At 39.2% G+C, this 26,520-nt stretch overlaps 1 protein-coding gene across 15 annotated transcripts in view; it reads right to left on the reverse strand.

Annotated features, from left to right (window-relative positions):
- Positions 1-26,520, reverse strand: part of TMCC1 (transmembrane and coiled-coil domain family 1) — a 254,433-nt gene that overhangs the window by 22,883 nt on the left and 205,030 nt on the right. For 13 of the 15 annotated variants that reach the window (XM_031663096.1, XM_031663097.1, XM_031663098.1 and 10 more), the window contains one exon: positions 1,616-2,550. In XM_031663096.1, the coding sequence (XP_031518956.1) occupies positions 1,616-2,550 (935 nt within the window). Of the gene's footprint in view, positions 1-1,615; positions 2,551-20,666; positions 24,114-26,520 lie in introns of those variants that run through there. The other 2 variants (XM_031663104.1, XM_031663106.1) reach the window with 2 other exon arrangements.

Below are 26,520 nucleotides of genomic sequence, written 5' to 3' on the forward strand. Positions count from 1 at the left end.
AGAATTGAAGAACAAAAGAGTAAGAAAAGAGGCAGGCTGAATTACTGATTAGCGTTTTCGTCATCTGAAAAGAACGTGCTGCTGTAACTCTTCTTAGAGATAATTTATACATGTGAACAATTTGTTTCAGACCCTAAGATTACCTTATAAAAGCAAACTTTTAAAAACACTTATTTATTTATTTATTTATTTATTTATTTATTTATTTATTTATTTTTGAGACGGAGTCTCGCTCTGTCGCCCAGGCTGGAGTGCAGTGGCGGGATCTTAGCTCACTGCAAGCTCCGCCTCCCGGGTTCAGGCCATTCTCCTGCCTCAGCCTCCTGAGTAGCTGGGACTACAGGCGCCCGCCACCTCACCCGGCTAGTTTTTTTGTATTTTTTAGTAGAGACGGGGTTTCACCGTGTTAGCCAGGATGGTCTCGATCTCCTGACCTCGTGATCCGCCCGTCTCGGCCTCCCAAAGTGCTGGGATTACAGGCTTGAGCCACCGCGCCCGGCCAAAACACTTATTTTTAAAAGGTGAAAGGGATATTAAAAGATTATCTGTTCAACTCCTGATATTACAGTAGAAATACTGAGGATTTCCTCTAGTTAATAATTGGGACAGGGCCAGAACCCAGGTCCTTCAAGGCCTAACTTGACCTGTAGCTCCTGTAAGACTAGTCCTCAATTTGCAGCACTAGGTGGCCTGTCTCTGGCTAACAAAGTTTGGATCTATCCATAGATTATTTTATTTATTTTTTTTGAGACGGAGTTTTGCTCTTGTTGCCCAGGCTGGAGTGCAATGGTGAGATCTCGGCTCACTGCAACCTTCACCTCCCGGGGTTCAAGCGATTCTCCTGCCTCAGTGTCCCGAGTAGCTGGGATTACAGGCATGCACCACCATGATCGGATAATTTTGTATTCTTAGTAGAGATGGGGTTTCTCCATGTTGGTCAGGCGAGAATATTATTTCTCTCTGCATGTGAAGGTAACAAGGAGAAAGGACACATATTCAGAGTATAGCCAAGAGTGGTCTAATAGAATATGTCGTGTAATATGAAACACAAAAACGAGACCAGCTTCTACCTTTAACAGAGACTATGATTCAAAGCATTTAACCCTTTGAGAATTTTCTAACTCCTGTAGAACCATTTCATGTTTAAGTCCACTCTCATTCAAACACTTGTCAATTCATAATAAAGATAACATTCTTATTTGGATTTGTTTCCAGTCTAATCTTTCTATACCAAGTTACTCAGATAAGTGTGTTTAAGGCCAAATACCTATAGAAGTCACTACATTTTGCTTGGCTGATATCTTCACAGTTCTAAGAATTACAGATCTTTTGAATTCAATGTAGTACAGTTACAGGCTGCAATGATTGTGTAGTTTTGTTAATTATAAATAAATAGGTGAAATACTTTAGAAAGCTTGGACTTCATTTTAAAGTTCTAAACTGGCGTGAAAGACTGGAGAGTTACAGCAATGCTTCATCAGGAACTCATGTGGATGTCTTATGACATATCAAAAGTGCTCTGGACACTCTAGAGAAAGACAAAGACTTTAAAAAGTCATTTCCCCATATCTAAAGGGAGGGGAACCCTACACAATATTAATTCCACGTGACTTACCTATATCGCTCCTCCTGTAAGGTCTGCATTATTAAGGAATAGTCCCTCTGATAATGTTCCTTAAGAGTCTCAAAGGATTCCTCTAGTCTGGCCTGGGTTTCCCGGATCTCCTGGATCTCATGTAGTAGTGCATCAAATCCTGAGCTCTGCATGTCCAGGGTGTTTGTTTTGGAGCTGGATGCTCCTACAGCGATGCCCCCTGTGGTGCTGTTGGCTCCCACTGAGCCTGAAGTGGCACTAGAACAATCTTCTTCACTACCATATTTTGGGCTAGACTGAAAGTTCGAAATCACTCCCAAAGCCTTCCCCGCATCATCCACTTGCCCTTCCTCTAAAGAGTCCTTCAGGTTGGGGATGTTGTCTGCACTGCCAAATTTGTTCCGAATGAGTGAGGCAATCTCTCTGGGCTTTGAGACTACAGCGCCTGCTGCTGAATGGGTGGCTTGGGAGAAGCTGGAAAACCCACCTTTGACACTATCCACCACACCTTCACTGAAGCCAGTCACCTTTGCTCCCACATCCTTCAGACCCTGGTGCATGTCCCTGAAGACATCCTTTGGCTGCCGGGGGATCCCATTCTGCTCCACCTCTCTGAGCTTCCTGTGGTAGTGCTCAAGTTTCTTTTGCAGCTGGAGGATAGTTTGGGCCGATTTCTGGTTCTTCTTCTCAAAGACCTGCTTGATGCGGGCAGCCTGCTGTTTGTCTGCGCTGTTGGCAAGCTTCAAGTATTCAGCAACGTTGTCGTCCCGGGCTGTTTGTGCAATCTTGATTTGTTCTGTGAGCTTCAGGATCTTCTGCTGCAGGTGAGCAATGGCAGCCTTTGTGCGCTGAGGGTCTGGTGTTCCATCCACGGAGTCTGTGTGGATGCTGCCATCGGTACTGGAGGCCACTGCACTGGACGTTTGGGCAAGGCTGCTTACTTCCAACCGTTCGATCTAGTGTAAAAACAAGAAGTAGATGTTAGAAGCCCAAGAGGACTACGTCTCCAAAATCAATGGGCCAAAATGTATTGTAAATGTATCTACTCTCAAATCTCAGTAGATAAACGGACCTATAATTCCCCCTTGTCCTATGCAAGCCCTGTCTCCCTCTTATATAATGTCCTCATACAAGTATACTTTAAGCAAAACAGATATATGAAAAAAGATCTGCATAAGATATAAGCTGGCAGATTCTTCCTTTGCTAGAGGATTTTTCAGTGTTTCTTCACACAATAACACTCCCTTAGTGGGTTTAAAGTATGAAGTAATTCACTTTCTTTACACATAATTTTTATTCAGAAGAACATCTATGTAAAACAAGTTGTATCTCCATTCCAATATAATCATATGAAAACCCTTTTGGTGTTCAGACATCTCTGTAATTCTGATCCACACTTATAGATTATGGTCACCTAAAAATGTTGGCAAGAATAGGTATGTTACTGGCTAGATATAAAAATGCAATTTTTATCACAATGATTTTTATCCAAATCATGTCAAGGGTGATGGATCATTCTATATATTCTAAGGGCACTTAAGTGGCAGCTGGAGATGGTTGGAGGCAAGATGGGAAGGTACTGCTGAAGGTGGCAAAGATGAATGTTACCAAATCAAAGGTGATAACCCTGAGCAAGAAAACTTGAAAACTCAGGGACAGGAACAGTAAGAGCTAAGTTAACAAGTCAGGGACAAAGGTCAGGTCTTTTGGAGCCCAAATTTTGTGACTTTTATTCAGTAAAAGGTTTTTGTAGGCAAGGGACTCCAAAGCACATATACTTTAACCCTTTCATGTGGGTGAGAATCATTCAAAGGAGTTGAAGAAAAAGACAAGATACTCAGATTTAAAAGCATAAATGTTCACTCTTCAACATAGTTAGTTAAATCTGGGGAGGTCAAGTTTCCCAAATTTAGGAGAAAAAATTCCTTTAGTAGGTCATCCCTGGGTGTGGCTTGTGGTGGTAAATTTGAGTAGTGCCCAAAGAAGAAGGCTCTAGAAACTGTTCTTGGCCAGGCACAGTGGCTCATGTCTATATTGCCAGCGCTTTGGGAGGCCAAAGGAGAAGGATCACTTGAGGCCAAGAGTTTAAGACCATCCTGGGCAACACAGTGAGACCCCCCTCTCTACCCAGTTTTTTTTTTTTTTTAATTAGACAGGTATGGTGGCACACACCTGTAGTCCCAGCTAGTAGGGAAGCTGAGGTGGGAGGATCACTTGAGCCCAGTAGTTCCAGGCTGCAGTGAGCTATGATCGCACCACTGCACTCCAGTCTGAGTGACAGAGCGAGACCCTGTCTCTAAAAATAACAAAACAAAACTGCTCTCTGTTAAGCAGTAACAGAGTAATGAGTAATGAGTAATAAAATAACCTTCTTAGGGTAATAAAAATCCCCAGTACAAGTGCCAAATTACAATCCTTTTCTTGGTTCCCATATTAATCTGTACCAGGTAACAATTTGCTAGAAAGAACTATATACAAGGTTACCTTCTTCCTCATATTTTCATGACAATAATGCAGGAAGTTTGAAATATTTATGAAATGCCAATAATTAACCTAGGGATAACATCTTCTTTTTTTCATCTGGGATGTATTACCTCGTTTGCCATCTGAGCAGTAGCTATGCTGATCTCTGAGCCATAAAACACATTTAGTTCATTACCGAATTCAATATATTACCACTGATGTGAATAAAAACATTACTTTCTTTCTAGATGAACAAATGAGAAATACTGTGCATTTAAATAAAATCAAAAGAGAACTTAATACTGAAATTAATGACAAAATAACGTTATGCTCCACTAGTTAATAAAAGAGAATATCCGGAATAGTTACTAGCACAATAACTGTTTTGTGTCACTTCTTCCTTCTGCCCAATTCATCTTTTGGTGCATGCTAACAAGCAGTGGAATGGCCAGACACAGCAGAAGGGAGGAGCAGCCAGAGTGCCAGATAACCAAGGTGCCAAGAGTTGCAACAAGAGCTCCTGGAAATCCACTTTATTCAGTGCCCAATGTCTTCTAGGTTGTACAAGGTTCTAATTGTTACATTTTCTTTCTGAATGAAATTTCAGATCTTTGACCTTGATGAGTATTTATGTTTAATAATTAAGCTCAAAATATACCACAATATAAAGGAAAGCAAACATAAGAATGTCACTAGATCCAAGACTCTAAGCTTCTGCATGCTCTAGTTATCCCTCTCTTAGGTTCTCTGATATTAATATGAATATTTACATACAATCTGTAGACTAAAGAAGTGTAACTATGGCCAGGCACAGTGGCTCACACCTGTAATCTCAGCACTTTGTGAGGCCAAGGTGGGAGGATCGCTTGAGCCCAGGAGTTTGAGAACAGCCTGGGTAACATGGCGAAATCCCGTATCTACAAAAAATTTAAAAATTAGCTGGGCATGGTGGCACGTGCCTGGAGTCCGAGCTGCTCAGGAGGCTGAGGTGGGAGGATAGCTTGAACCTGGGAGGCAGAGTTTGCAATGAGCCATGATTGTATTTGATTATATCTCTAAAATGGGAAAAAAAAAAATCTCTACACTAAACTTTCAACGTATAGTCACATGCTGCATTATGACATTTCAGTCAATGATGGACTGCATATACAACAGTGGTTCCATAAGACTATAATACCAGATTTTTGCTGTACCTTTTCTGTTTAGTTATGTTTAGATACACAAGCACCACTGTGGTACACTGCCTACAGTATTCAGTACAGTAACCTGCTGTACAGGTTTGTAACCTAGAAGCAATAGGCTATACCACATAGCCTAGGCGTATACCATCTAGGTTTATGTAAGCACACTCATTGATGTTCGCACTTTGACAAAACTCCCTAACTGCATTCCTCAGAATGTATCCCCATGTTTACAAGTGAACACATTTCAGATGTGATTTTATTTCCTTATGTAGTAACTGAAGAGATAAACCAGGCTGTCTATAATCTGACTTCTGTCCTACTTGGGCTGTTTGGAGCCATAGTATGTCCTGGCTCCTATTCAGAATCATCAACATGCCTGCAAGAGTATAGCTGATAGAACCCAAGGTCTTCAGCCTCTAAAAAAAACTAACCCATAGCTTCAGCAGTAAGGTAGTCTAACACTGAAACCATGAATCACTGGACTACTGGAACTCCTCCCAATTCTGGCAGAAACAATTTTTTTTTACAGGAGGGAGAAAATGGGAAATAAGGGGAGGGGAAGAGAGGAGAATGATGGAGAGAAAGAGAGGGAAGAAGAGAGGAAAAAACCAGAGAAGAGGACGAAGAAGAGTGGGGTGCAGAGGGAGAGCAAAGGAGGAAAGAAAGAGAAAGTTACATTGGATTACAGAATCACAGGACGGGGAGGAGAACAGCTGCGATATACTCTGAGTTAGGAACAAAGTCCTTAAAGGGGAAGTCCGTGCGCTAGGCATTAATACTTAGCACTTAGCTATGAGTTATGAAGGCACCAACTGAAAAGTGGTTCCCTTTTTCAACAGCCTTTGCTGGCATATTATTAGGCTGTCCATACATAAAATTAGATTTCTCCTCTTTTTTTTTTTTTTTTTTTTTTTTTGAGACAGAGTTTTGCTTTTGTTGCCCAGGCTGGCGTGCAGAGGTGTGACCTCAGCTCACTGTAACCTCTGCCTCCCGGCTTCAAGTGATTCTCCTGTCTCAGTCTCCTGAGTAGATGGGATTACAGGTGCGTGCCACCACACCCGGCTAATTTTTTCATATTTTTAGTAGAAACGGGGTTTCTACTACCATGTTGGCCAGGCTGGTCTCGAACTTCTGACCCCAGGTGATCCGCCCGCCTCCCAAAGTGCTGGGATTACAGGCGTGAGCCACTGTGCCCGCCATAAAATTAGATTTCTAACTCACTCCAGATAGACAATTAAATCCCAAATGTAAAAGGCAAAATTTAAAAACCTTTCAAAGGCAGCATTGGAAAATAAGGAAGGCTTTTCTTAAACATTCAAGGAAAGGCACAAATCCAAAAAATAAAGATTATTGAGTCTGGCTCCATATAGTATAGTAGTGAAGCATAGATTCTGGCATAAATGGCTTGGGTTCAAATCTGGCTTTGCTACTAGCAAGTTATGTACACAAGTTAACCTCTGCATCTATTTGTCAACTCTAAAACTGTAAAATGCTAATGCTCACTTTAGAAGACAATTATGAGGATGAAATGGGTCAACAAATATAAAAGGGCTTAGAACAGTACCTGGCACTGAGTAAGTTGCTAGCACTGTTTTTGTATCATGAAAGTGGTTCTTTTAAAAAATTTAAATATTAAGAGATCCTAGAATATATTCCCTTCCAAGATCTTTCTACATTTCAGGCATGAACAAGAGATATGTAAAGAGTCTGAACCAAAGGAATAATGTAATTCAATACTACAATAAAAGTAATATAGTCACCTATGCTAGATATAGTTGGCCTCGTGGCTATACACTTGGCTAGCTAACCTTCCAATTTTAAAAACATTACAGATGTTGTTATCCCTGATTTACAAATGACTTGATTGCCTCCCACCACCAGTTATTACAAGGCAGTATGAAGAAAGCAGCAGCAGTCCCAGCTACTCAACAGGGTGTCTTTTTCTGACCATATCCTGAGGGGCTTTTGTACTCTCCTGTCAGAGTCCAGAGTATCAGTGTAGCAAATACTGCACATTCATAACTCATGTTAGAATTTGTAATTAATTTGTATAGAAAAAGGTAAAAATCAGTCAGTTAAATATATTTTGACTATTTATTATATGCAAAGCAATGTGCTAAAAAGCTAAGGATATGGTCAGAAGCCAGAATTCTGATCTGTTGCTGTAACAGACTATACTGCTTTGTCTGCATTGTATCTTTTACTATTAAGAGAGAGTTTGTCAGACTTAAATTTATCTATTAACTGATCTGAATTAGTTGACAGAAAACAACCCAAGAGAAAATCTAAACAGCAACACCTCAAAATACAGATTAATCAGGGCAGAGTGGTGCCATTTAGAGCACAGTATTTAACTCAGCTTTGCTACTTAGCTCTGTCTACTTTCTCTAAGTAGATCAAAGTGTCAGAACACAACAGCACCCAGCTTTGAGAATAATCACGTGTAAAGGCAATGTGGTGGAAAGGGCACTGACAAGAATAAAAAGACCTAGGTTCAAACCTGGCTTTATCACCTTACAAGCTGTGTGGTTTTGGGTCACCTACTTGTTCTCTTTCAATCTTAGTTGTCTCATCTATACAACAGGGTTATCACTTTCTAGAGAGATGTTTTTGAAAAAATGTTAAAGATGTATTAAGTCAGATGATGCATGCCAAACATGGTAAACTAATTAATTACCTTCTTCCATCACTTAACCTGGCCTGTACATTCATTACTCAAAATCCAAATATCTATTTGTAACTAGAAAAAAATTAATAAATTGGCTGGGTGTGGTGGCTCATGCCTGTAATCCCAGCACTTTGGAAGGCCGAGATGGGCAGATCACTTGTGTTCAGGAGTTCGAGACTAGCCTGGGCAACACGGCGAAACCTCGTCTCTTAAAAAAAAAAAAAAAAAAAAAAAAAATTAGCCGGGTGTGGTGATGCATGTCTGTAGTTCCAGCTACTCAGAAGGCTGAGGTCGGGGGAAGATTCCTTGAGCCCGGGAGGTCAAGGCTTCAGTGAGCTGAGATTGTGCCACTGCACTCCAGCCTGGGTGACAGGGTCTCCAAAAAAAGAATAGTGACTAAGGCTATAATATTCAAGAATCATTCTTACAAGACTTTAGAATGAAGTATATTATATATTATTAGTCTGAAGTCTGTTAATGTGGGAAAATGTCAAAAATTTTCTATTTTCTGAGCATGTGCTAACCAGGAAAAGGAGAAGGTAACAAAAAAGGTGCTTTTATTACCGAGAATTAAAAAAATACATATTAATATTCATGTGCAGAAAAGCCAATGTGACTACAGAACTGCCATCAATAAGTTCTCCTTTACAAGTTAATTCCTGCTACAAATACTTCAATGATACAGTGTCATTAAAACAAAGTATTTCTTAGCCTTAGCTTAATTCTATTTATTTCAAGCAATTGTGATAAGATGAAATTCTAAAGTAATGAAGGAATCCAAAATGCTCAATAGGGTCTATGATAATCTGGCTCTCCCTGAGCTGGTTGTCATGACTTGTTAGGAAGCTTGTGAAGAGTAGAGGCTCCAAGGAAGAGCTGTTCGAACGATATACCCCTAATCCCATGTTAGGCCTAATTACTTTTCTTACTCTTAAAAATAATTTATTGGCTGATGAATTCTAAAGGTACACCACTAGCCCGCACTTCCTTTAATACTAGACTCATGTATCCAACTACCTACTTAGTATCTCTACTTGCATGTTCAACAGTCAGTTCATTTTTTATTTGTTTTTGAGACAGAGTCTCGCTGTCACCCAGGCTGGGGTGCAGTAGCATGATCTTGGCTCACTGCAACCTCTGCCTCCTGGGTTTAAGCGATTCTCGTGCCTCAGCCTCCCAAATAGCTGGGATTATAGGCGTGTGCCACCACACCTGTCTAATTTTTAGTGGAGGAGGGGTTTTGCCATGTTGGCCAGGCTGGTCTCGAACTCCTGGCCTCAAGTGATCCACCCGCCTTGGACTCCCAAAGTGCTGGGATTACAGGCATGAGCCACCATGTCTGGCCAATTCTTTTTTTTTCTCATATACTGTATATCCAGTTAACAACATTAATAATCATAGTTGCTAATACATACAGTATACTTGCTATGTGCTAAGCACTGTTCTAAATCCTTGGCATGTACATTGTTTAGTTCTGTTTTTTTTTTTTTTTTTTTTTTTTTTTTTTTTTTTTTTTTTTTTGAGATGGAGTCTCACTCTGTCACCCAGGCTGGAGTGCAGTGGCATAATCTCGGCTCACTGCAACCTCCGCCCTCCGAGTTCAAGCAATTCTTCTGCCTCAGCCTCCTGAGTAGCTGGGATTACAGGTGAGGGCCACCATGCCTGGCTTATTTTTTGTATTTTTAGTAGAGACGAGGTTTCACCATCTTGGCCAGGCTGGTCTTGAACTCCTGACCTCATGATCCACTTGCCTCAGCCTCCCAAAGTGCTAGGATTACAGGCGTGAGCCACTGCGCCTGGCCTCATTGTTTAATTCTGCACAGTAACACTATGGGATGGGTATTATTATTTATCCTAATTTCATGGCTAAGAAAACCAAATCATAGGGAATTTAAGTTGTTCGAGATCACAAATTAAAGAAGTGCCAGACTCAATGTTTGAACCCAGATAGTCTAGCTACAGAGTCTGTGTTATTACCCACTATGTATATACCATGTTGTCCCAGCAATGCAACAGTCTCCTATAACTGCAATAATATTTTTATAATTATCTGCAGAGCAGCCAGAGTAGTTGTTTTAAAAAGTTAAGTCAGATCACAACACTCTTTTTATACCTGTGACTTTCCAGTGGCTCTCTATCTTAGTCAGGGTAAAAGCCAAAGTTCTTACAATGGCCATGATCTACACCTGCACCACTACATCCCATAACCTCCCTGACTTCATCTCTTACTAGTCATCCCTTTACTCCACTGCCACCAGCTACAATGGCCTCCCCTGTTGTTCCTGGAACATGAGAGACAGGTACCCACGTCAGGGCTTTTCACTCAGTGAGTGTTCCTTCTTTCTGGAGTGCTCTTCCCTCAGACAACTGCACGGCTTGCGCCGTAACCTCCTTTAAGTCTTTGTTTCTATGTCACCTTAGCAGGGAGAACTTCTCTGACTGCCTTATTTATTTATTTATTGACGGAGTCTTGCTCTGTCATCCAGGCTGGAGTGCAGTGGCGTGACCTCGGCTCGCTGCAACCTCCGCCTCCAGGGTTTAAGTGATTCTTCTGCCTTAGCCTTCCGAGTAGCTGGGACTACAGGTGCGCACCACCACGCCTGGCTAATTTTTGTATTTTTAGTAGAGATGGGTTTCACCATATTGGCCAGGCTGGTCTTGAACTCCCGACCTTGTGATCTGCCCGCCTCGGCCTCCCAAAGTGCTGGGATTACAGGCATGAGCCACCACGCCTGGCCTGCCTTATTTAAAATTGCAAATTTTGGTTCCACTATGAACTTCCTGTTTTCTTTCTTGACTTCATTTTTCTACATAGAACTTTTTACCTTTTGACATACATTTTTACATTTCGTAAAAAACTAGAATATAAGGCTCATGAAAGTAGATATTTTTGTGTTTTGTCCACTTTTGTTTCTCTAACAACTAAAACTGTGCATGGCACTTAGCAGCTATTCAAATATTTGTTGAATGAATACAATTTCCTATTCTCTTATTGATTCAGAGTATTTTTTGGGTGTGCTATGTTCCACTCTTTCATTAGAATCTGAAGTGTTTCCATTTATTGTATCACCAAGAAATCTTAACAAGCTTATTTATAACTTCTTCATCTGTGTTATAACAGGATCTTACTGCATCAGAGATTGACTTTTAAAACCTTCCCAAAGTACCTTATCTTCACACATTAAAATCAGACATTTTATAATTTTTTAAAAAGCTTAGAGTTCATTTATAGTCTTGCATGAATTGCCCTAATATACTTTAGTATTCTCCTCTTGTTTTATTCAAAACATGTGTTAAATGCCCAAAATTATTTTTCTGTGAACTACATGAATATTTCTACTCCTTAGATAGACAGACATTTTCTGAGATATGAAAGTGGAAGTCTCAATCTGGTTTACGTGTAAACATGATGATGATAGTAGCAAAGTAATAGTAACTGAGTGCTTACTATGAACCTGGTACAAATCTAAATGCTTTGCTTACATTAACTTGGTTAATCCTCAAAACAAACCTCGGAGATACATACTATTTTAATCTCCATTTTATAGCTGAAGAAATTGAATCAGGAGAAGTTAGGTGACTTGTCCAAGGTCACATAGCCAATAAGCAGCAGAGTCAGGATTTGAACTCAGAGGACTAGGCTTCAGAGTCCTTGCTATTCATTACATCGCTTGTCATAAGTCATAACCACTACCACTTGAGCAGCAGAATAGGGAGGCATTGATGATTTTTACAAAGTTAGACTCTGGGCCAGGTGTGGTGGCTCATGCCTGTAATACCAGCACTTTGGAGGCTGAGGTGGGTGAATTATTTGAGGTCAGGAGTTTGAGACTAGCCTGGCCAACATGGTGAAACCCTGTCTCTACTAAAAATACAAAAATTAGCGAGGCATGGTGGTGCACGTCTATAACCTGAGCTACTTGGGAGACTGAGGCACGAGAATTGCTTGAACCGGGGGGTGGAGGTTGCAGTGAGCTGATGGCGCCACTGCACTCCAGCCTAGGTGATAGAGCAAGACTCTGTCTAAAAAAAAAAAAAAAAAATGTTAGACTCTGAATGGGAATCCCACATATATGATTGCATCCTTCTTCCTAAAATGTGTTAACTATGTACATGCAAAGTATGAAGCAAGGTGCTATAGGAGATATGATGATGGTAGTGATACAGCACTGTTCAAAAGCAGCATATATGATGGGAGGTGGAGAGAGAAGGTCAAATAATTTGTTTTAATATGTAAAATGTGTATATTATAATATTTATGGCATTTTCCAAACATCTATGGGGATTCAGAAAAAAGAAATACCTGGTTTGAGATGGGGTGACTAAGAAGTTTTATAAAGCAGATGGTATTTTTGCTGCACCTCAAAATGGAATTCTGACAGACTTATAAAAAGGGTCATTTCCAAGAGGGCAGAAAAATTCTACATATTTTATAAAGCAGTAAAATAATATAGTTCGGTCAATATTTAGGGAAAGTATAGTAATACTCACGGTTTGAATTTATTTTAATTTAAATAACCTTCCTTTACTATCTAACTTGCTAGGAGTTTATAAAGACTGATAAATAGTCAATTTTTTTTTTTTTTTTCATTAGGGAACTAACATTACCAGAGCTATGTACTTAGAAGCTTACTCTGGTATCCATGAGTAAATGAAATGGAGTACACAGGTTGCTGGGTATGAGGCCAGGTAGGAAGCTATAATAACCATAAGCGACTAGAACACATTGCCAATAGAAATGAGGAAGAGGGGACCAGGTGCGGTGGCTCACGTCTGTAATCTCAGAACTTTGGGAGGCCGAGATGAGTGGATCACTTGACGTCAGGAGTTCGAGACCAGCCTGGCCAACACGGTAAAACCCCATCTTTACTAAAATTACAAAAATTAGCAGGGCATGGTGGTGCACACCTGTAATCCCAGCTACTTGGGAGGCTGACGCAGGAGGATCACTTGAACCTGGGAGATGGAGGGTGTAGTGAGCTGAGATCGTACCACCGCACTCCAGCCTGGGCAACAGAATGAGACTTTGTCTCAAAAAAAAAAAAAAAAAAAAAAAAAAAATTAAAAAAATAAATAAATAAAGTAAAAATAAAGAAATGAGAAAGGGAGAGGCCAGAAAAGCCCTAGGTGTTGCTACTTTTGGAGGTTCCGTGCACATATAAAACATATAAAATGTCCTCATATTAAATATAATTTTTAACTGAAAACTTAAGTTTTTCTGTTATTTTGCACTGGCTGCCATCCTGATCCTCTGCTCTGCCAGGAACATGGGCCTGCTGTCAAATTATCTGACAAATTATCTGGAAACAACTACCTTATTTTTAGAGATAGGGTCTTGCTATGGATGCCAAGGCTCAAGTGCAGTGGCTATTCATGGGCGTGATCATTGTGCACTGCAGCTTCAAACTCTTGGCCTCAAGCAAGTCTCCCACATCAGCCTCCAGAGTAGCTGGGACTACAGACCCATGCCACCATGTCTGGCTACATATAACTTTATTCTTGATATTTAGCATGAAGAAGTAAAATATAAACTACAAATTGTTTTCAAATGAAATACTCGAATAATGTTAAATATAACAATTAAAACTGACAGTTGCATTTTGCAACTGTCATTAAATATTTATTAAGATTTTAAACTTCTCCTGTTTATATTTTAGATAATAGGGTTTCTCTAGGCCCTTAAAGAGCCCAGCCCCCTGCCTCCCTGAGCCTACAGTGCCTGCTGGATATAGCAGTTCTGTGGATTTAACTGTGATACCCTCTCTAAGCTTCAGACTCTGTGCTACATAGATGACTCTCTCTGTCTCTAGGTTTAAATTCTCAATCGCCTAATGGCTATTTCTACATGAATATCCTTCTGTGTTTCCCCTGACAAATCAAAATCTGTCTCAAACTAAGCATTCAATGTCCTCACCTCTCTTTCAAAAATACCTGTATCTTTATAAACCTGTTTTCATCCTTTTTCCAGTAATGAAGAGTAAAAGCATCTTTCTGATCTTTTCCCCTTCTTGCCAAAGTTTTTCTTTTTCTTTCTTTTTTTTTTTTTTTTGAGACAGAGTTTCGCTCTTGTCGCCCAGACTGGAGTGCAATGGCGCGATCTCGGCTCACTGCAACCTCCACCTCCCGGGTTCAACCGATTATCCTGCCTCAGACTCCTGAGTAGCTGGGATTACAGGCATGTGCCACCACGCCCGGCTAATTTTGTATTTTTAGTAGAGACGGGTTTCTCCACGTTGGTCAGGCTGGTCTTGAACTCTGGACCTTGGGTGATCTGCCCGCCTTGGCCTCCCAAAGTGCTGGGATTACAGGCATGAGCCACCATGCCCGGCCCTTGCCAAAGTTTTAAAGCAGCTTCTAAGTTCTACTGTTTTTGCTTTTATAACACTGCATGCCAATCCTCTTCATGCCAACCATAGGTGATCAGAGTATTATCTAAACGGTCTCCTTTTTTTCCATTCTACCTTGTACACCACTGGTCTATGAGTATTCCAAGACTAGATTTGTCTTTTTTTAACTTGCTTTCCCTAGTGTCTAGTACACAGATTTTAACTAAACATCTGTTAAATGAATAGTTAGATTCACATTACATTTCCTCAAGTACTGCTGTAAACTGTATTTTTCTAGATCTACCTCTGCTTTGATGAGACTATCAATACCTTTCCAGTGCCTTTCATATTAGCATTCCATTATTTTCCTTAAAAGGCAAACTAAGATTATTTTAAGGAAATGGCAAAGGAGGTAAATGATGAAATTAGCAGTAGTGACTTTAGAGAGGCAAGACAGCAGAGTGGAAAGAGTGTAAGTATTAGAGTTAAGCACAGCTGGAACTTGAAGCCTAGTTCTAAAACCTACTTATCCTGGCAATTTAACTAGTGAGTTCACTTTCTCATTTTTTAAACGGAGGATAGTAATACCCCTCTTGCAGGATTGAACTGAGAAAACACACATAAATTCCTTAGTAAATGCCTGAAACCTAGAAGTCCCCCAAAGTAGCTACTAATATTAAGTTATAGAGTACTGTTTAGGTTTTTCCGTAAATATTTCTTTGAAGAATTCTATGTTTGTATTAGTCCAAAGCTTTGAGATAAGACCAAAATGACACTGCCTTAAATATACTGAGATGTTATTCTGAGACCTAAGTAAACAGCAAATCTTTACCTAACAAAACCCCACATATATGTGTATATGTATGTGTTTGTGTATACACACACATACACACGATAGAGGTTTCTACCTACTGGAAAAATGACCAATGACTAGAACACTGTAATTAGCAACTCTGATATGGAAAATAATAGTACTATCCTTGTCCTTGAGGATTTCATTTAAATATCTTCCCAATACTAGAGATGCCATTTCTCCCCTAAATTGCTTATGATCTGTTCCTGGAACAAGCACAGATGAATTTAACTTGATAAAGAAACAGCATAGCCACTTCCAAATCTAGAAGATAGGCCAAATTCACAAAAATCCAGTAACCCCACTTAAGATTTTTCAAGAATGACATTTCGTTTTTGGAAAGGGAAATAAATACATCAGATTGTTATTTACATGATCTGATATCTGAGAAATCCCTTAAATGCCATTTTTGGGAAATCGCAAAATTAGCTGGGCATGTTTGGCACCTAACCATATTATCTCATTAATCCAGTGAGGCAGGCACTATTCTAATTTTCTACATGAAAAATCTGGCTCAGAGGCTAACTCAAGCCTTTAATTTCAAATTGTGAGCTCTCTATTGTATAGTACACCCATGTCTCATCTTTGAGAGATTGTAGTTCTAGCATTACTTGGTTACCTGTAACTGAATACAAATTATTTTTCTACATGTTAATAGGTTTTTAATTCTTTATTTTGTTTTTCATAGATTTAGGGGATACAAATGCAGTGTTGTTACATGGATATATTGTGCAGAGGTGAGCTCTGGGCTTTTAGTATACCTATCACCTGAATAGTGAACACTGTGCCCAACAGGTAATTTTCAACCCCCCACTGTCCCCCCACCATCTGCCCTCCTTCCTTTTGGAGTCCCCAGTGTCTATTACTCCCCTGAATAAAAATTATTTTAAGAGAAATTTATTTAAACAGACATGACAGGTTATTCTTACACTCCTGATAAAATCTCAACAGATCAAGTTTCTGTCCATTAAAAAATATAAAATCTTCGGCAAGGGATACTCCAGGGTGTTATCTTTCCTAAAATCTGTACTTAATTTTGAGAACACAGTTGCTTTTTGTACAACAGAATAAAGCAGATACACTGATAAACTTGGTGTAAATGCCTGCTGTATATATTGTCTCTAATATCTTAAGAATGTCATTAATTTTTAAAGATCCTGGAAATAAATTAAGGATATCTATGACAAATTGTAAAAAGTTGCTTAAATATGTAAATGGTATGGACTTCAGAGGCTTGTCTAGTTGTTCCAGGTTTTTAAATAGAGGTATCTGTAACTCCTAAAAGGGCTAATAAATCAATAAAACTTGGACTCCAAAAGACTGAGAATCAATGCATACCAGTCTTAAGTGAGATAATAAGAACATTCAGCTATTCAAAGACTTCCAAAAAGGCAAGTGGAATGCTTAAGCCTCTGTGAGGGAATTACTTAAATGGCAAGGATCCAATCTTCATACTTTGTTTATGCATTTCTATACTCTGTTGATGCAGGAGTCGGGGAGAATGGGAGAGACTACGGGCAGTACCATCCCTCCAGGTTGCACTAGGAAATGCCTGGGGGCATTTCTCCTGCAATATAGTCTCAACAATTACCTGATTTTATTTTATTTTATTTTATTTTTTTGAGACGGAGTCTTGCTCTGTCGCCCAGGCTGGAGTGCAGTGGCCAGATCTCAGCTCACTGCAAGCTCCGCCTCCAGGGTTTACGCCATTCTCCTGCCTCAGCCTCCCGAGTAGCTGGGACTACAGGCGCCCACCACCTCGCCCGGCTAGTTTTTTTTGGTATTTTTTTTAGTAGAGACGGGGTTTCACCGTGTTAACCAGGATGGTCTCGATCTCCTGACCTCGTGATCCGCCCGTCTCAGCCTCCCAAAGTGCTGCTATTACAGGCTTGAGCCACTGCGCCCGGCAACAATTACCTGATTTTAAATGCCAACAACGACCTCACTGAAAAATACTACATGGATTCTGGACTTACTCCAGAAGAATAGGAAAAGAGGAGACACAGAGAACAAGATGAGTTGTGGATGTCCTTTCCTGCCTTAGCCAATTCTTTCACATGTGATGAGCAATGGAAAGATTTCAGTTTTACTGATAAATTACAAATAAAGTAAAAGTAGGAACGTATATGATAAAAGGGACAGATTCAGGAATTCTGCATATGAAAGGAAAAACATTTTCTGCTTTGTATCTAGGTATCTGCGGGGACAGGATAGCTTAGAGAAAATTAGGAGCAGATAGATGGGGAAAGCACATTACGGTGCTATGAGATTATGGATACACGTTGTGAAAAAGACTGAGGCTTTACAATTTAATTCATTTTGCAATTATCTTTTCTTTATGTAAAACACTGAATAAAGGTGGAATCCCTGCTCTCAAGGAACACACAATCTAGTTGGTGAAACATGGAAATGATCAACTGAAATGCAGGTCCAATTAAATAAATAACATAGATATGACAGCAAAGTACTCTTTGAACACAGGAGGGAAGCATGTATTAAAAGAAGAGATAGGGGTTGGCTGGGCGCAGTGGCTCACACCTGTAATCCCAGCACTTTGGAAGGCAGACACAGAAGGATTAGCTTGAGGACAGGAGTTTAAGACCAGCCCGGTTAGCATAGCAAGATTGTGTCTTTACAAAAAAGAAAAAAATTAGCCAGGTTGGTGGGGTGAGTCTGTAGTCCCAGCTACTCAGGAGGCTAAGGTGAGAGAATCACTTGAGCCCAGGAGTCTAAGGCTGCACTGAACTATGATCATGCTACGGCACTCTAGCCTGCGCAACAGAGTGAGACCCTATCTCTAAAATAAACTTAAAAATTAAATAAATAAATAAATAAAAAGACGGGAAGGGGGCAGATAAGGCTCATTGGAGGAGGTAACAATAAAAATGAGCCTTGAAGAAATTAGTACCTGATAGAGAAAGGGTAAGGAAAAGCATTTCGGGTTAACAGCCTAGTATGCAGAACAGTCCAGAAGAAGAAAATGTAATAGCACCTTCATGATAACTGAACGGCTGGCGAGGCTGTAAAATAATGGCACAGGAGAGGGCTGTAGTGAGAAATGGGCTGCTGAGGTAGTTTATCTAAACTACTGTTCTAAATTTTATGTCAAGGATATCACTGAAGGTTTCCCAATGATAAGAATAGTACAATCTCCTTTGGAATTTAGACTTATAGATCCAAAAGGCTACTTGACTATATCAAAATCTGTATGTCCAAAACCAAACATCATAATCTTCTTCTAAACCAGATCTTCTTACACTGTTCCATATCTCAGGAAAAGCATCTATCCATCAAACTACACAAGCAAAAACCAAACCAAATCAAAGCCTAGGAGCCATTCTTGACATCTTCTGCCTTCTACCTATATCTGATCCAACAATAAGGTCAATTTTACTTTCCAAATTTCCATTATAATACACAATACTCTCCATCTACCTCTACTGCCATCACCTTATGATGAACTCTTATCATCTCTCTCCTGGGCCACTCATCCTGATTGATCTACCTGCATTCACTTAGGTTCTCATTTAAGCTGAAGAAAGTATTTTTTTAAAAGGCCTAAATCACTGAATACTTAAATTCTTTTAGTAGCTTCCTATGATTTTAGAATGAACAAGAATCTGAACAGTCTATAAAGTCCTACATGGTTAGGCCCTGGATCTACCTCTCTAGATACAAATACAAAATATTTGTATTTTTTAGTAGAGACGTGGTTTCTCCATTTTGGTCAGGTTGGTCTCGAACTCCCAATCTCAGGTGATCCTCCCGCCTCAGCCTCCCAAAGTGCTGGGATTACAGGCGTGAGCCACCATGCCTGGCCTAGATCTTTGTTTTACAGTATGCTTCCTCTCCCACTTATCCTACCCCACTCTAGTCACACTGGCCTTGTTTCAGTGCCCAGTGCTTATCCTATTTTTTTCTCACCATAGTGCATTTGCAATATTGCCTACTTATCTGCCTTTCTTCAACTCTCAGCCTGCCCTTTTGCTAAATGCTGGGTATGAAATGATGAACAAAACAGTCTCTGCTTTCATGAGGTTTATGGCTGAGTGGGGAAAAGTGGTAGAGACAGAAAAAACAGTAACCAAACAATATAAACTGTGTAAAGTGCTAAAAAGAAAAAGAACAGAATGTTGTGAGAAAAGGATAGTGTAGGGGAGAAAAATCTGTTTTAGTCTGGGAGGTCACAGAAAGCTTCTTTTAACAAGAACACATTTGAACTGAGTCCTCAAAGATAGAAAAGGAGGTTGCTACTTTAATTAGGCCATAAATGAGGAAAAGCACTATTATAGTAGGTTTCACATGCCAGGAAAATAGAGAATTCGGAATTTTATCATAATTGAGATGAAAACAGAGTTAAAGAAAGTAGCAATTCAAAAGGAGAAAAATGAAAAGTATTTATCTATTCACTGCTTCTTAGAATTGACTTGGTTGAAAGGTTATGATCATCTTACCAAAAAGGCTTACAGAAGGAACAGAAGGATGCTGAGAGGAAAAGGTCAGTAAACAGGGAGGAGGGCACCTGCCAGTAACCTAATGGAGTATATGGAGAGTTGTATTTACAAGGCTTACATAACCAATGAGTCAGCAAAAAGTCAGGTGTCAATGGATCTCTTCTGTGGCCACTCTAAGCAGCTAGGAAACTTGGCTCTCTGAGATAGGAATATACCTTCCAATAACACCTGCCTAAGTTAGGATGAGGAAAAGTAAACTCCAATGTTTAGAAAAAACATAAGAAATAAGATCCAACTTAAAGCAAGGTGATTCTGATAGGTTTTTGCAAATCTAATGCAACTCATTTCTCTAATTTGTAATAAAACACCTATTAAAGAATCCAGAAGCAAGACTCCAAAATCTGCTAAAAGTAAAACTTACATTTATCTTTTCTGAGGTCCATAAATATTGGAGGGCTACTCTCTACAACTATCTTTTCTCTAATAACGGCTAATATGTATAAACAGTAACAGAAAAAGGCTTCATATCAATAGAATTGGGTCTGGCAAAGAAAATGTACAAAAGAGAACATAAAAGAGATTCAGTCATAGTAAAAGCAAAGAGATACAGCATTCACAACCACTTGATATCAAACAGCAATGACAATGAACCCAAGACAAATATCCACCAACGCACAGCTATGAAAATAGCAGACTCCTTATCCTGCCTTCCTCCACCTCCATACTTATGTTCTCAGCCTATTACTGTTCCAGTGGCAACAACTCTATAACAGGAGGAAGGCTTTATTTTTCCTTCTCCCGCTTCAGACTATAGAAAAAGCAGGGGAAAAAAAGCATAATTATGACTATTCAAAGAAAAGAAAAGAGGTTTGTTAGTCTACATTCTTTGCTCTGGAAATTCCTGGCTTCTGTCTGTTGAGAGACACATGAGAAAACTTGGATTATCTCTGAAGGTCACAACTGAATGACCACAAGTTATGTTTCTCCTTCTGGTTCCCTTGGTCATCCTTTTCCATCAAATGTGATTTTGCAAAATGTTTTGGTTATTGCTAAGAAGCGGTTCTATACAGCTGATATAGAAAAGTCAAAAAATAAGAAAAAAAATCACAACACATTTATCTTACCAAAACCCCCTGTCAGGCAGTCTGCTGATTTTGCTTGCCACAAAGCTCATCCTTCATTTGTGCACTGCCAGAGCAAGCTTGGATCGTAAAAACAAATCACAACCTCTCTTGGCTATAAGCTCTTTCCATTTGTTTCAGCTTCCAAACTGCAGAGGAGCTGTGGCATAGTCTGTCACTGCTGCACATACTTGGTTTCCGAGAACAACGCTGCAAATGAGGACAGCTACCACTGGGAATGCTTTCCCCCACCAAAGAGCCAGCCGCAATGAAGGTTCTAGTGGATCCCTGGGCTTCTCACCTTCACAGTCTCAGAGAAGTGACTTTCACAAAACAGGCAGGTACAGCCGCACCACATCAATACCCTCGCATAGCCAATCCTCCGCAGTGCCCACACCTCAGCCTATATACAGTTTCAATTCTATCTCCTGTAGCAACTCTTAGAGCTTTCTATATCTGGGAGCCTAGGAGAACTCTGTGCTGAATAAACAGAAAGCTTCTGCCAAACAAGCATCCGTGTGTGTGCGCGCGCACGCAGTTTGCTAGAGCAGCTAATGCAAATGAATAGTTTGACTCTGAGAATGGAGATCACAGACAGTATCTGCCTCTCTTCTCCAGCTGTGAGCATCTTTTATAAAAGACAAAAGCACCACACTGGTTGGATTTAAAGCTACAGGGTATTAATTCAACATTCACATTTGTCTTCTCATTTAAATCAGATAAGGTTCAAAGAATCGCTTAAAGAAGATTAAAAACATTCTAAATAAAATAACACTTGTTTAAGTAGCTTGGTTCAGTAAATACAAAGAAAAAGCAATCTACCTATGTTTCAATAAAGGTCCAGAAGATTGCCAGAACAGATTTCCATGTTTTTCTAATGTTTCTTCTCTTATTTTTCATTTTATGTTGGCAAAATCATTTAAAATGAAAATAGAACATGAGTGAGAAAACAACTAGAAAAAGAAAACTGAGCACGAAACTCTAAAATTGTATTCACTATGGACAGAGAAAAAAATACTATGAAATCTAAGCAAGAGATTAAAACATCACAGTCATAAGCCCAGGCTCAGCCCCTGTATCATCACACATACTATTTACTGAACACCCAGGACACTACATGACAGTATTGAATATCTTATTAAGACTGATTCTGACTTGAAAAAGTCACTTTGGGATTTAGGCAAGTTATCAGATCTGAACCTTATTTCTTCATTTGTAAAAGCAGTTGTGGGGAACACACATAGGAGAAATTTAAATGATTACAAATATAGTGTGGCATGTATAAAGTATATCTACTAATATTTCTCTGAGGTTAACATGCAGAAAGGAATCAGACATGAAGACAATTTAATACAGTAAAGCTTATGAGCCTGGGGGTGTGATATGAGCCCTTCTATGAGCCTGGAAGTGTGATAATTTCTTTACTTTTAGTTAAGTATGGGTCTGGAAGCTCAGGCCAGCACAGTACTGACAGGTCAAAGAAGGTCTTTCTATCAGTATTCACCAGCTGCGTTTAACATTCTTTCACTTAAACCATGGCACCTTGAATGAATATAAAGAAAATGTTGGGTTGAAACCATGGCTCCAGAAATTCCTTTACCATCTCTAAAGACACAGAACTCTGACCCTGACTTTCCACAACAATAAATAATTTGATTTAATAGAAGTTTTGTTTTCACTTAAAGATTAGGTGGTAAGGTTTCAACTGAGTAAATACATTTCTACAAAAACAACGAAAACCCCAATCCTGTATCACTAGCATCAACACTAGCTGTTGTTTGCTTAACTCTGTTTACTAGCATTTTCAATATCTTAAGACAATCATGCTTATTGTAGAAAACTTTGAAAGTGCAAATGAGCAGAAAAGAAAGCAAAAACTATCTGTAACCTCACCACTTAGAAGACCAAACAAACCACTATTACCACTGTGATTTCCATCCCTTCAGTTTAAAAAATATATATGCACAAGTATTTTGTTATTTCAAATCAGTTGTGATTTCAATTTGAAGGACTCTATAAGAGAATCCGTATTTTTTCCCTTCCTTCTCTCAAAAATCACTTACTGTAACTGTACTCCCATAGTAACATATCTGATGTGGGTTTTTAAATATACCGAGCTATTAGATTGTGTGCAGTCTAACATAAAATCTAGTAAGTTATTATTTTCTTCACAATTATACAGCTGAATGTTGGGGATTGTATATTCTTACCTGGGTAGGTACAGTATTTAATCTTTGGTAAGATTAATGTTTGTTACAATTCTATAATTTTAAGTACAATTGTTGGCACACACAGATATTTCCAGTGCTTCTTCCCTTTCTGAACACACATGGAAGACTACATTTCCCAGTTCCCTTTGTAAGGCCATGTGACTAGTTCTGACCAATGGGTTGTGAAAAAAAGGAAGCGAGCCTGTAACCTGAGTGTGCAACCTAATTCCCTTTGCAAGGCCATGTGACTAGTTCTGACCAATGGGTTGTGAAAAAAAGGAAGTGAGTGTGTAACCTAAGTAAAAACATTTAATTGCTAACGTGAAGCTCTTTTATCCTCTCTTACCTTGCCACTGAGATCACTGAAGCATGTGTTGAGACATGGTGCCATGGATCAAATCTGCTTTGATTGGATAAACCACTAAATGGAGGACAGCTGCCCTGGAGAGTTGTCTGGGCCTAAAGCAGACTTTGTGAGAAATGTTCATTGTATATTTATATAAAAGTAATGATTTTGTCTTTTTGAAAAAAATTACCTTTTCACGTTTTTAGAGGTTCCACCAAGATGGCAATGAATTTATCTGACAGAACAAAGTAAACTGAGTTACTAGATAAATGTACCTCCTCACTGACTGTTTTAGCCTGGGTACATCTCTTCTTGGCTTCCAAAGGAAACCCTAAGTGGCAGTAGGACTTTAGTTTTGCTGACTTCCTTGTTCTCATTTGTTTCTTCTCTTGCTGACTTTTTGTTTCTGGTTTATGCATGGTCAGTAAGTTACTCCTCACTGATGGCAGCACTAATTGAGAATTTGGTTTTATGGTTTGACCATTTGAGGTCTCTATAGAAGAGTGATAGATATCTATTCTCTGTTGAATGAGAAATCAAAAAATAATCCAGCTCGTCAGTCTTTTTTCTCCATTTGTCTATGTCGAGTGTAATTCAATTAAGAATTCTGGCTCTGCGTGGTGGCTCATACTTATAATCCCAGCACTTCAGGAGTGCTGAGGTGGGCAGATCACTTGAAGCCAGGAGATTGAGACCAACCTGAGCAATGAAGGGGAACAGCTCTTTGAGCTCTGGACCAGTGAGGTTTTGTGATTCTGTGTTTACTTTTGACCCACGGCTAAAAAGTTGTAGAACTAAAGCCATAGCTCTTTATGTGCCCTGTAATCATTCTGGGAGGCTGAGGTGGCAGGATCACTTAAGGCCAGGAGTTTGAGACCAGCCTGGGCAACATAACAAGACCCTGTCCCTACAAAAATGATAAATAAAATTAGCTGGACATGGTGGTATGTGCCTGTAGTCCCAGCTACTTAGAAGGCTGAGGTAAAGGGATCACTTGAGCCTAGGAGTTTGAGTTGCAGTGAGCTATGATCATGTCACTGCATTTCAGCCTGGGTTTGAGTGAGACTCTATCTTTATTTATTTATTTATTTATTTATTTTTTGAGACGGAGTCTCGCTCTGTTGCCTAGGCTAGAGCGTAGTGGTGTGATCTCAGCTCACTGGAAGCTCCGCCTCCCGGGTTTACGCCATTCTCCTGCCTCAGCCTCCGGAGTGGCTGGGACTACAGGTGCCCGCCACCTCACCTGGCTAGTTTTTTTTTGTATTTTTTAGTAGAGACGGAATTTCACCATGTTAGCCAGGATGGTCTCGATCTCCTGACCTCGTGATCCGCCCGTCTCGGCCTCCCAAAGTGCTAGGATTACAGGCTTGAGCCACCGCGCCCGGCCAAGACTCTATCTTTAAAAAACAAAACAGAAAGACCATGGCCTCTTGTTATATAAGTATAAAACATTTTCCTACCTTTAGAGAGTATTAATAAATTAGATTATAATGTCTCCTAAATTAAAGGACCTCGGATCTCATGGGTTTTACAGAGCTAAATAAGCACATATGTCAAACATCCCTACAAATCTAAGAAGAGAAGAAAGTGAACATCTGACACTTTAAACATGCTAGACAAAGAACAAAAGATTCTCCTTACAGATTCTACCAGTTTGGAAACGTTTTAAGAATCCAAATTCACATACTTAAGGTAAATATTTGGCAAATCGAGGCTAGTGTCAGAGTTAACTATAATACTATATACACTTTATTTTACTTGGGGTTTGTTTTCTCATGTAGAAAAAATTTAATCTGAACTTTGTAAACTTACTTATACAGGTTTAGTGATAAAATTAATATTATTCTTCTTTTGTAATGTTTAGTATTTTAAAAATGAAAGTTTGTGTTAATCTAAATTGAATCACAATGCTGACAAGCTTTTTATATCAACAGCAATTAGGAGTCAGCTTAAATATCTCCAGGATCTTATGGTAATTTAAAAATCACAGACTAATGTTAAATGGAGCTAATTAATAAGTATGTTTGGATGCCTAGATGAATTTCTAATTAGAATACTAAAACATTGTTTAAACACAGTTTTAAGCTTACATACTTTTGCTTGTTTTGTATATGCTATTAGAGTGGTTATATCTTTGAGTAATGTTAATAAATGGCTTCATTTTTGCCATGTTAAGAAGGTGTAAAAGAGATGTGTGTGGCTATAGAAAGTCTGCTATGTGTATTTGTGAGCTTTACTAATGAGCTTGTGTATGATGTAGTTCTTATTATCCATTCTCTCTACCCAGTTTTTCTCTCTGAAACAGAAGTCATAATTGATACAGGTGGTTGTAACTATACTAGGAACAATAGTAATAGAGAAATACAAGGTGTAAGTCTTTTTGTTTTTAAAGGAAAAGGAAAATCTTTTTGTTACAAAGTAAAGTGACAGTTTGTTGCAGAATGTGAAAGACAAATCATTTATTTATTTATTTTTTAAGATGGGGGTCTCAATCTGTTGCCCAGGCTGGAGTGCAGAGGTGCCATCTCGGCTGAGTGCAATGTCCATCTTCCAGTCTCAAGTAATCCTCCTACCTCAGCCTCTCAGGTAACTGAGACTGCAGGTGCATACCACCATGCCCAGCTAATTTTTGTACTTTTTGTAGAGATGGGGTTTTAGCATGTTTCCCAGGCTAGAAAGACAAATCTTAAAAAGTGAATTTGATTTGCCTTGGAAAATATACTGCTGGGATGTGAAAAGAAGCCATGAAACATGTTAAAATTTTGGCAAAATTTAATCAGCGTTTATGGGTTTGCGTCTTTGGTTTACTGATTAATGCCTTCATCTATAATATAAAAAATGATTCTTATTTGTGTGTAATTTTCTTAGAGAGCACAATTAATTCTCTGGCTTTATGTTGGATTATGTTCTAGATGATTAAATACAAAACAAATCAAACCACAAAGAACAAAGGTTCTTTACTTGTGAAAGAGCTTAGGTTCTTTACAAATTGTAGTACCTTATCTTTTATTCTCATTTTGATTAAATAATCAGGTATTGTTTCTTATCCATGATCCTATCTTAATCAGGGGCCCAAATCTCCTTTGTTAACTCTTTCGATCTTGCCTTCCCCAAGACTGAATCTTTTTTTTGTTTTTTTTTGTTTTTGAAATAGGGTCTCTCTGTGTCATCTAGACTGGAGTGCAGTGCCTCAATCTTCCGGGCTTCAACTGATCCTCCCATCTCAGTCTCCCAAAGTGCTGGGATTATAGGCATGAAACACTGTGCCCATCCCATGTTATCTTATTGTTCTATTTTTTGT

Source organism: Papio anubis, chromosome 2 (genome assembly GCF_008728515.1).
Source record: "Papio anubis isolate 15944 chromosome 2, Panubis1.0, whole genome shotgun sequence".
In the NCBI taxonomy this organism is placed as follows: domain Eukaryota; kingdom Metazoa; phylum Chordata; class Mammalia; order Primates; family Cercopithecidae; genus Papio; species Papio anubis.